Source organism: Staurois parvus, unplaced genomic scaffold (assembly GCF_062004578.1).
Source record: "Staurois parvus isolate SC_StPar_1 unplaced genomic scaffold, SC_StPar_1.0 ptg000575l, whole genome shotgun sequence".
In the NCBI taxonomy this organism is placed as follows: domain Eukaryota; kingdom Metazoa; phylum Chordata; class Amphibia; order Anura; family Ranidae; genus Staurois; species Staurois parvus.
In genome coordinates this window covers 7,948,399-7,960,616 of record NW_028318371.1, presented here as the reverse complement: position 1 = coordinate 7,960,616, position 12,218 = coordinate 7,948,399, and the positions used below count along the sequence as shown (strand labels likewise).

Here is a 12,218-nt window from a genome sequence, read left to right as displayed (position 1 = left end):
ATCTGTGTCTTGCAATCAAATAAGTAAGTGCAGCACTAAATGAATAAATGATTAAAGAAATGATAAAAAAAGTCCACATAAAGTAACATATGTTGAATTCCAACTAAAACCGTAACAATCCACAAGTGACAATCTGTGCAGATATCGGTGCAATAGCAGCAATAATACTTCAGTGTTGGTGCTCCAAATCAGTGGGGTAAGAATACGCACTCACCAGATGCGTAATGTATATACGCATTAAATCAGACAGTGGAGGTCCCCTTTAGGAATCAGATAAAGGCAGGCCAAGAATAATCATCCCTCTGGATAACGATGGTGCCTCAGGAGCTCCCGGGTGGTAAAGGATCCAGTCAGCCAGAGGTCCCCTTTAAGGGATGGGTGGGAGTAGAAGCCTGTGAGACAGGGACTCCCTCCTCTGGATACAATGCAGGATGAGAATGAATTCAGACCTGCAACAGGATCATAATGGGCATCCAACCATTTTGAGGACTAATTTTTTTCAACCATTTTTTACATTTCTTGACCTAATGCCTGGTTTCCATTCCTAGGCAAATTATGTCATACAGGACAGTCTTCAGGAGGGGAGGAGTTTCAGCTAAGCACACCCTCCTGCTTGTATGCCTAAGCTATGGGCAGATGGATTCCAGGAAGTACTCTGCAAGTGTCTTGCAAGTCGAATACCATCCGACTTTGAAATCGTGTGACTTCACTGGAAGTCGCACGATTTCAATGTCGGATCGGTATGACCGGGGTGTAAAGTACAGTTGTGTTCAAAAAGCAGTCAGACATCACTAACCGGATCAATCATTGTTGTTGGTGGAAATGATATTTCTACATGGCAAATAATTTCCTAGCAGGTGTAGTAGAGTAATAGAAATCCAACAGACCCAACAGTCATGACATGCATGCTGCTGATTCTGTGTCATTGAATCACTCATTGAAAGGGGCGTGTTCAAAATAATAGCAGTGTGGAGTTCTATTAGTGAGGTCATTCATTCTTCGAAAAACAGGTGGCAATTATTGCCCTTATTTAAGGAAGGAAGGCAGCAAATGTTGTACATGCTGGTTACAGTGCATTTCTCTCTGAAATTCTGAGGAAAATGGGTCGTTCCAGACATTGTTCAGAAGAACAGCGTACCTTGATTAAAAAGTTGATTGGAGAGGGGAAAACATATAAAGAAGTGCAGAAAATGATCGTCTGCTCAGCTAAAATGATCGCAAATGCTTTAAAATGGCAACCAAAACCTGAAAGACGTGGAAGAAAGCGAAAAACTACCATTGGAATGGATAGAAGAATAGCCAAAATGGCGCGGACTCAGCCAACAATCAGCTCCAGGAAGATGAAAGAAGGTGTGACGTTCCCTGTGAGGACTGTTACAATTAGAAGACGCCTATGTGAAGCCAAGCTATCTGCAAGAAGTCCCCGCAAAGTCCCACTGTTGGAAAAAGACGTGTGCTGAAGAGGTTACAATCTGCCAAAGAGCACATTGACTGGCCTAAAGAGAAATGGCGCAACATTTTGTGGACTGATGAAAGTAAGATTGTTCTTTTTGGGTCTAGTGGGCGGAGACAGTTTGTCAGACGACCCCCAAACACTGAATTCAAGCCACAGTACACTGTGAAGACTGTGAAGCATGGTGGTGCAAGCATCATGATATGGGGATGTTTCTCATACTACGGTGTTGGGCCTATTTATCGCATACCAGGGATCATGGATTAGTTTGAATCCATCAGAATACTTGAAGAGGTCATGCTGCCTTATGCTGAAGAGGAAATGCCCTTGAAATGGGTGTTCCAACAAGACAACGACCCCAAACACACCAGTAAACGTGCAACATCTTGGTTCCAGACCAACAAGATGGACGTTATGGAGTGGCCAGCCCAATCCCCGGATCTTAATCCAATAGAAAACTTGTGGGGTGACATCAAAAATGCCGTTTCTGAGGCAAAACCAAGAAATAGAGAAGAACTGTGGAATGTGGTCCAATCATCCTGGGCTGGAATACCTGATCACAGGGGCCAGAAGTTGGGTGACTCCATGCAACACAGATGTACAGCAGTTCTCAGAAACAGTGCGACTACAACCAAATATTCATGAAGTCATTCAAAGGAAAGCAAAATCTTCAAACATTTCTCAGTTTATATAGTGAATGTTTGAGTTTGTAAAGAAGAATACAAAAACTGCGATTTTTTTGAACCGTCTAATATTCACTTTTCTACAATTTTTTTAGAGGAACAACACAAATTTGATGTATTTTTCTTCATGTTTTGATTTGGAATAGAATGTGTCGTGTTCCCAATGCATTTGTGTGGATGGAAATAAAAGCTATTAGAAGGATTTTCAGCTTTATTCACTTTTTTCAACACTCTGCTATTATTTTGAACACAACTGTATATAAAGTCAAAACTTCAAACTTTTATAAAAAGAAAACCTATTCAGCACCATGGACAGCTCCTCCCCATAGAGTAACATTGTGTTTCATTGTAGCACGCGAGGATTCCCCAGTTCAAAACTCCAAAACGCTCAGGGGGGAAAAAGATCACTATCACCCTATGGGGATGGTTCACATCTCCACTCCAAGTCACCTGAATCAGAATGCCTAAAGCTCCAAAAAAACCTGGTAAAACAAAAAAAAACAAAAAACCTGGTAAAACTAAAAAAAAAAAGTGAATGAAGGATCCGGGGAGAGCGGATATAGTGAATGCAGGGTCCGGGGAGACCAGATATAGTGAATGCAGGGTCTTGGGAGAGCGGATATAGTGAATGCAGGGTCCAGGGAGAGCAGATATAGTGAATGCAGGGTTCGGGGAGAGCGGATATAGTGAATGCAGGGTCCGGGGAGAGCGGATATGGTGAATGCAGGGTCCAGGGAGAGCGGATATAGTGAATGCAGGGTTCGGGGAGAGCGGATATAGTGAAAGAAGGGTCTGGGGAAAGCAGATATAGTGAAAGCAGGGTCTGGGGAAAGCAGATATAGTGAATGCAGGTTTGAACAACAAACAAATATTTTAGGTGAAGGGAAGTAAAAATAATAATTAAAAAAAAATTATATGGTTGCATAAGTGTGCACACCCTTAAACTAATACTTTGTTGAAGCCCCTTTTGATGTGATTCCAGCACTCAGTGGTTTTGGGGAGGAGTCTATCAGCATGGCACATCCTGACTTGTCAATATTTGCCCGCTCTTCCTTGCAAAAACACTCCAAATCTGTCAGATTGCGTGTCATCTCCTGTGCACAGCCCTCTTCAGATCACCCCACAGATTTTCCATGGGATTCAGGTCTGGGCTCTGGCTGGGCCATTCCACACTTTCATCTTCTTCTGGTGAAGCCATTCCTTTGTGGATTTGGATGGATGCTTTGGGTCGTTGTCGTGCTGAAAGATGAAGTTCCTCTTCATGTTCAGCTTTCTAGCAGAAGCCTGAAGGTCTTGTGCCAATATTGACTGGTATTTGGAACTGTTCATAATTCCCTCTACCTTGACCCCCTTGGCCCCAGTTCCAGCTGAAGAAAAACAGCCCCAAGGCATGATGCTGCCACCACCATGCTTCACGGTAGGTATGGTGTTCTTTTGGTGATGTGCAGTGTTGTTTTTGCGCCAAACATATCTTTTGGAATTATGGCCAAAAAGTTCAACTATGGTTCAACTATGGTTTTATCAGATCAGAACACATTTTCCCACATGCTTTTGGGAGATTTCAGATGTGTTTTTGCAAAATTTAGCCGGGCTTGGATGTTTATCTTCGTAGGAAAAAGCTTCTGTCCAGCCACTCTACCCCATAGCCCAGACATATGAAGAACACGGGAGATGGTTGTCACATGGACCACACAGCCAGGACTTGCCAGATATTCCTACAGCTTGTTTAATGTTGCTTTAGGCCTGTTGGCAGCCCCCCAGACCAGTTTTCTTTTCGTCTTTTCATCAATTTTGGAGGGACGTCCAGTTCCACGGCCAGAAGAGGTAAGGTAAGGAAAGTATAAATCTCGTTTTGGTATAAGAGAACTTTGCATTTTTACTTCTCTGTCTGCTGTAAATTGTATGTTTGTGTAAAAGATTTGAAAAAAATGTGTAATAAATCTCTGTAATGTCTGCACATTTTCCCATGCAATGGAGCCGATTTACTAAAACTGGAGAGTGCAAAATCTAGTGCAGATCTGCATGGTGGCCATTCAGCTTCAAACGTCAGTTTGTTCAATAAAGCTTTGACAAAAAAAAAAGAAAAAAGAAAAACAACCTGGAAGCTGATTGGTTTCTATAAAGAGCTGCTCCAGTTTTAGTGAATTTATTTTACTTATTTGAGGTACTTATGTATCGCCGTCAGTTTACGCCGCACTTTACATACAGTATATATTGTACATTCACATCAGTCCGTAACCCTCAAGGGGCGTACAATCTAAGGTCCCTAACTCACATTCATACATACACATACTAGGGACAATTTAGACAGGAGCCAATTCACCTACCAGGATGTCTTTGGAGTGTGGGAGGAAACCGGAGTACCTGGAGGAAGCCCACACAGGCACAGGTAGAACATGCAAACTCCAGGCAGGTGCTGCCATGGTTGGCATTCACATCAGTCCCTAACCCTCAAGGGGCATAAAGTCTAAGACCCCTAACGCACATTCATACACACTAGGGCCAATTTAGACAGGAGCCAATTCACCTACCAGCATGTCTTTGGAGTGTGGGAGGAAACCGGAGTACCCAGTGGAAAACCATGCAGACACAGGGAGAACATGCAAACTCCAGGCAGGTGGTGCCGTGGTTGCCATTCACATCAGTCCCTAACCCTCAAGGGGCGTACAATCTAAGGTCCCTAACTCACATTCATACATACACATACTAGGGCCAATTTAGACAGGAGCCAATTCACCTACCAGCATGTCTTTGGAGTGTGAGAGGAAACCGGAGTAACTGGAGGAAAACCATGCAGGCACAGGGAGAACATGCAAACTCCAGGCAGATGGTGCTGTGGTTGGCATTCACATCAGTCCCTGACCCTCAGTTTTAGTGAATTTATTTTATTTATTTCAGGCAATTATGTATCACCGACAGTTTACGCAGCACTTTATATATATATTGTACATTCACATCAGTCCCCGCCCCCGAGGAGCGTACAATCTAAGGCCCCTAACTCACATTCATACATACACATACTGGGGACAATTTAGACAGGAGCCAATTCACCTACCAGCATGTCTTTGGAGTGTTGAAGGAAACCGGAGTACCTGAAGGAAAACCACGCAGGCACAGTGAGAACATGCAAACTCCAAGCAGGTGGTGCCGTGGTTGGGATACGAACCAATGACCCGAGTACTGCCAGGTGGAAGTGCTAACCATTTAGCCACTGTGCTGCCCGCACACCATAGTGTGCACAGGACAGAACAAATTTTGGTTCACACATGTTGGATCATTTTCATGGACAGGACAACTCACTGGAAATATGACTTCCTCTCCAGACACTTCCAAATCTGAAATCACGTTTTATAGCTACAATCTGGATGTTATATTTGGTAGCCTCAAACAATTTCTACACACAAGGCTGGTCTCAGGACAGCCCCTTTTATTTAGTAATAAATAACACGTTAAAACAATAAAATGATGTGATGTTACGTTGCCGAGTCGCTCGCTGTCATCTCCTCCAGAAGATCGCCTAAATCTGAAATGTATTTTGCAGCGACCAGAACCAGGTTCCTCGGAGAAAACTGCGGCTGAAACAGCGGGATCGCCTCGCACTGAAATCCTGCCAACAAACACAGATGTCTTATTACAAAAAAACAACAAAAAAAACAAAAACAAAACACATTGATGGTTCTGTACCATCCCTAAAAAAAATATTTTTACTAACCAAGAAAAGACATACAATCAAACATTGAACTTCTGTCCGGGAAATGCTTCAGTTGTTACAGAAACATAAACTTATAAAATTGCGCTGACAGACTGATCAGTATGGGGGTGGAGCTTATTATTAGGGGTGGGAATGGTATGTGATAATAAAGGTTCAGTGACAGTTACTGCTGAAGATTGCAAACAGAATAGGGCGCCACCTTCTAAGTGTAGACTATTAAAAACAAGGGCTGACAAGAAAAATGCACTGCGTTATTAGGAAGGTCAGCATGTCATAAAGTCCAAGGGGAAGCCCTGTCAGGGCAGGAGCTGTGGAATGGACAGGCAGGCCTAATGGCAGGGTCACACACCGACTGACGACAACCACCACCCACAGACCGGAGTCCCTCAGGGCGCGGAGTCTAAGCCCCAGGCTGCCCTTCACCAGGGCCCCTGATGGTGGGGATGGACTTGACGCAGCCAGGGACCAGGTCGTGGCCCCCCCAGGAAACCCCAGCTGCGGTAATGGCCGCCGCCAATGGCGTATAGCTGGTAGGAACCAGATAACAACGATAGCGTAGTCGGGCAGGCCGGGTCGATAACAGCGGGACAGACAGTAAAGAACGGTTGACAAGAATAACAGGTCACAAGCCGGGTTCAGCAACGGGAGGTCAGATAAAGGGATAAGGCTGAGAATAGTTTTAGACAAAGCCGAGTCAGTTTCCAGGAGAGCCACGAGAGTAGAATAAGAGCTGCAACAACACTATCATACAGGACACGAATGCAAAGAGCACGTGCAGACCACGCCCCTCTGGGGGATGGACCGCAGAGGCCTGAAAGCATAAAAGGCTCCCACCATGCTTTGCAGAAACCCAAGATGGATGCCAGCACATGGAGCAGCGTAACCTCTGGGAAAAGGTAGGACCTTGACAAGCCTTCTGTGGAGCGTCAACGAGGGATGTGGCTACGCATTTTGGGGAACGGACAAAGAGGCATCTGTGCCCTGAAACGAGAAGCTGCCAAATTTAACCCCTTCACGCCTGTGCCTCCCGGCCCTTTAAGAGTTTCAGAAGCCAGGACAGGCGGGGTGGGGTTTTAGGGTCATGTGACCACTGAGACGTGTTGTCATGGCGGTCACATGATCGGGAAAGGTTCCGATTGAAAGAGGAGACCGGGACCTTTCCGTGAGTGCCGGACATGTGGTGCGCACTCTCAGCACATATGTCTTTTTTTAATAGAACGCAAATGTGTGACCGCTCGGCGTCTAGGCCCAGACGCTGGGAGGCCGCACAATTGCGTTCGGCCGGCGTGAAGAGGTTAATCTAAGATGCTTGTGTTCCCCCTGACTGTTCTCTCTCCAACAGCAGCTTTCTGGCACAGCTCTGCATTTACCGGATGCATTACCGCTGATCTCTGCCGACTTATCCCAGGTTCACACCTAAGTGTTTTCTGCAGCGTTTTGCAGAAACGCAGTACAGTCCATTTAACATGATTTCCTATGTGAAATGTACACACCTGTGCGTTTTCACCTGGTGCGTTTTTTGGAAAGGGTCAGGGACTTTTTTGCATGCAAAAAGTTGCGTTTTTGGTAGGGATGCACCGAAATTTCGGCCAACGCAACATATCGGCCGAAAATAGCCCTATAGGCATATAGCCGATACAGGTGCAGATACAGGAGACTGTGTGTACTGCAAATGTGGGGGAAGAGGGGGGAGGGAAGGCCTAGAAAGGCAGGAGAGGAGCAGGGGCAGACTGACAACTCATGGGGCCCCCGGGCAATAGGGGATCATGGGGCCCCGGTGTCCTTGCCCAAACTCAAAAAAGCCTATGAAAAAGGTACCAGGGGCATCTCCTGGGGCCCCCTACTGACCCCGGGCCCTCGGGCAGTTCCAGAGTTTACAAATGGTCAGTCCGCCCCTGGAGAGGAATGTATACAGTGACTGTCACTATAGGTCAGTGCCAGTTTTTAAATGTAATTACCATTTTTTTTTCTCTTCACTATAGCACAGAGAATCAGCTGTCACTTTCCCCCCAGCTAAAACAAAGTTTCCTTTTAGTTTATTTCCCCAAAAGTAACAATGTTTCCTTTTAGTTTCTTTCCGGAGATATTTTGACTTTTAACAGTTCTTTTCTGCTCCCCATGGCTCAGTATCTAGCCTAGTCAGTAATTCCACGTGAGAGTCAACAAACTCATTGATTATTTATACACTGACACTAAGGGGTTTATTTACTAAAGCTGGAGAGTCCAAAATCAGACTCCCTTCGGCATAGAAACCAATCAGCTTCCAGGTTTCATTGCCAAAGCTTCACTGAACAAGCTGAGGTTAGAAGCTGATTGGTTTTTATGCAGAAGGGAGTCTGATTTTGGACTCTCCAGCTTTAGTAAATAAACCCTTAATTGGCAATTTAACACACGTGTATCACCTTATGTGATGGTACCAAGGCCAAACATTCCAGGGGAGGAAAACTTCTGATCCGGGCCATTTGGGTGATTTCTGTTATAATTATGATTTAAAAAGGAGCCAAACAACTATTTGATAATAAATGGCTTCATATGATCAGCATCCTTCAATAAAAGAGCATTTTTTGGCATGATCAGTCATTTTTTCAATATCAATGCCAAAATTTCACAATTTCTGCAGGGGGTGCAAACTTTTGAGCACAACTGTATAGACACAGCATTTTTGTAAATATTTGATTCTATCTTTTCATGTGACAACACTGAAGAAATGACACTTTGCTACAATGTGACGTAGTCAGTGTACAGCTTGTATAACATGTAAATTTGCTGTCCCCTCAAAATAACTCAACACACAGCCATTGATGTCTAAACCGCTGGCAACAAAAGTGAGTCCACCCCTAAGTGACAAGGTCCAAATTGGGCCCAAAGTGTCAATATTCCGTGTGGCCGCCATTATTTTCCAGCACTGCCTTAACCCTTTGAGGACCAAGGGACGTATTTGTCCCATGTTTTTAATTGCGTGTATCATCTGATTAAGAACTTAAAACTCTTTTTTTTTTGGTTTGAGTCAAAATATTAGTTCTTATCAACAAACAACAAATGGATCTAGCTTTTTGCCAATTATTTCATGAAATGGCTTAGTTACAGCAACTGAAGTGTACGAACTTTAAAAACAAAAAAATTGATTCTTCTGGCGTTCCAAAATCTTACAGTCCTCAAAGGGTTAACCCTCTTGGGCATGGAGCTGTACACTGACTACGTCACATTGTAGCAAAGTGTCATTTCTTCAGTGTTGTCACATGAAAAGATAGAATAAAAGATTTACAAAAACGTGAGGGGTGGACTCACTTCTGGGAGATACTGTATATATATGTGGACTTACTGCTTGCCTAGAATACTGCTTCATCTGCTGCCTTTCCACTTTGCTGTGAATGGAAGTCTCTCCCTGGCAGCATGCTGATTTGTGTTGTCCATTTACTTTGATTATCCTGCTGACTCCTGTTGGAATCTGCTGACAAGCTGTGCCTTGATGAGAGCCCGCTATCTGCAAGTCCTTTGGACACAACTCTACATCCCTTTTGGGAAACTGATAAAGCACCTATTTTAGGCAGTTTATCTTTATCTTCCACAGAGGGGAATATCCATCTAACCAACATGGTTTACACCAGGGTGGATTTGATTTAAATCAAACTGATTTAAATCACGATTTAAATCACTAGTCAGTAAGGCTTGATGTAAATCCTAGTTTTCTACATAAAGACTAATTCTTGCTGGTATAACTTTAATATACAAGTAGATGAAGATTTTTAGAATAACAACTTTTCATATTAGTTTTTTTATCCCCAGTTTAATAGGTTAATCATTCATATTTGGACAACTTTTCTGTTGTACTTAGGAAGGAGAAAAATAATCATTACCTTAATAATAACAATTTAAATAGATTTATTCAACTGAAACAATAACATTCCAGCATATGTGATTTGCTTAAACATCCATGTTTGTTAACTAATTTGGCTAAACAAAATATATATATTTGAAGAAACTTAGACTGTCAGCCCCTCCCCCTCACACTTAGTTTCACTTTCTTCTTGTGCAGATCTATTCCACTCCAAACAATCAGAAAAATATTGTTTATATTATCCAAAGGTTCTGGCAAATAGACTGAAAGAGCTGATGCCGGTGTGGATACATGGAGATCAGGTGGGGTTTGTCTCGGGAAGAGAGGGTAGAGATAATGCTTTGAGATCACTGTTGCTTATACAGGAGGGCAAAAAAGGGAAAACCCCAATGATACTGATGTCAATAGATGCTGAGAAGGCATTTGACAGAGTGAGCTGGGGTTTTATGATGGACACTTTGTGTCATGGAAATTTTGTATTGTTGGTCGAACTTTAAATGTGTCATATATTCGTGTTATTCATATGTCTCTCGTGTGGCTTAATTAAAGCTCTGAAGGCTGCAATTGGGCCATGCGCATGTACAATGTATGTATTACAGTACTCAGCTTGGTAATGGATGAGATGGCAGATCTGCGCTTATAGACCGGCGTGTATACCACCACGGCATTCGATGCAAATGCTGCTGTCAGTAGACCGTGGGCCTGTATCCACATATCAGCAGCATGGTACCACGTGGGCTTCATAACGCAATGCGCAAGCGGTGTGAACTCCACATGTAGGCTTATGCATATCTTACAACCCATTACTAATCTGAACTGTATCCGGATGGATGTGTTTTAATAAAGATCGTATCGGGCCCATCCAGGTACAGACTGGTATTTTTAGGAGATGCTTGTGCAGAGAATTTACATACCAATAGAAGCTAGTAGGACAGGAAATATGACCTCAGATGGCTCATAGGGGGGAAGGGGAGGAAGTCTGCTGACCTCAGAAGACTCATGGGGGAGGACCAGTGATAGATAATAGGAAAGGCTATGCTCCAATTGGAATGTACATCCTGTGTATAGGCAATCCCCATTGCATTGTTCGGTGGGAGGGGATTGACTTTATTCATGTGGGGGGCATGTGTGTATTTTTAATAAAACAGAGAGCTGAGCCTGAAGCCGGCCCTTATGTGGATTGCAACCATCCTAAGAGTGTCGTTTGATCATTCTAGGGTAACAGAGCTCCAATTCTCCCACATCTCAACAGAACCAAAGTATTTGGATGGGCAGGAATCGTGTAGTTTAGCTGCAGTCGTGGTAAGTGAGATTCGCACAGCTTTATGGGGGATTTCTGCGCATCCAACTGCGAGTACTCACGGTAAGGAGAAATTCGTTAAAGCGAATTTCCAAGACATTTGGAAACGTTAAGAATGGGAGATAGAATGAGAGGCTGGATTGGAGAGTTATATAGAGGGCCTACCGCTACCATAATGGTAAATGGAGGAAGATCAGAGTATTTTAAGATGTCAAATGGCACAAGACAGGGATGCCCATTGTCTCCATTGCTATATGTGTTATCACTGGAGCCCTTACTGTCTAGGATTAGGAAGAACATAGACATAAAAGGAATAAAGATAGGTGATAGAGAACACAAGGTAGTGGCTTATGCGGACGATTTGATGTTTTATGTCGGAAATCCTAGAACATCACTACCAAATTTAATGAAAGCATTGAGGGAGTACGGAGACCTGTCGAACCTGAAAATTAACCAAACAAAGACCGAAATCTTAAACATAAATCTCAAAAGTAGCGAAAAAGAAAAACTACAAGAGGAATTCCCTTTCCTCTGGAGAAACAAAGAATTAAAATATCTAGGAATAAAACTATCAGCCTCAAATAAGAACCTATATAAAGCTAATTATATCACGTTATTAAATGAAATGAAGGAGGAGTTAAGAAGAGTGGGAAATGGAAACCCATCATGGATAGGTCGTATAAACTTGATAAAGATGGTAATTGTCCCCAAAGTATTATATAAATTTCAAATGATCCCAATCAAACTCCCAGAGGCATATTTTAAAGAACTGAGGAAAATGATAATAAAATGTATATGGAAGAATAAAAAGCCTAGAATAGGTTATGAAACGTTGATTAGAAGTAAAGAAAGAGGAGGATTGGGGGTACCAGATTTTAGGAGATATTACAAAGCGGGGATTATTGCAAGAATCTTCGACTGGATTCATAATCCGGAGAAAAGTTGGGTTAAAATTGAGAAAGCACTGAGTGGAATAAGTTTGAGTAATAGTATATGGGTGCCTGCACAATACAGAGAATTAGAGGAGAGCACAAGTATGTACACTTTAAATGTCTTAAAAGAATGGGATTTATTACACAGACAAAAGGGGTGGGTTTTTAATTCACAATTAATACCACTTAGGAACACAAAATATTTTATCCCAGGTAAAGATAGTATAGCAGGGAAATGGATTATAAAACAGGAGGCACAATTGAGAGATATAATGGTAGGAGAGGAAATTGGGTCATACA

At 42.9% G+C, this 12,218-nt stretch overlaps 1 protein-coding gene across 4 annotated transcripts in view; it reads right to left on the bottom strand.

Annotated features, from left to right (window-relative positions):
• Positions 1-5,546: 5,546 nt before the first annotated feature.
• Positions 5,547-12,218, bottom strand: part of METTL25B (methyltransferase like 25B) — a 65,402-nt gene continuing 58,730 nt past the window's right edge. For all 4 annotated transcript variants that reach the window (XR_016315266.1, XM_089692095.1, XM_089692097.1 and 1 more), the window contains one exon: positions 5,547-5,743. Coding sequence is in view for 3 of the 4 variants with exons in the window: in XM_089692095.1 (XP_089548221.1) it covers positions 5,610-5,743 (134 nt within the window). In the remaining variant the exon portion in view is untranslated. The remainder of the gene's footprint in view (positions 5,744-12,218) is intronic.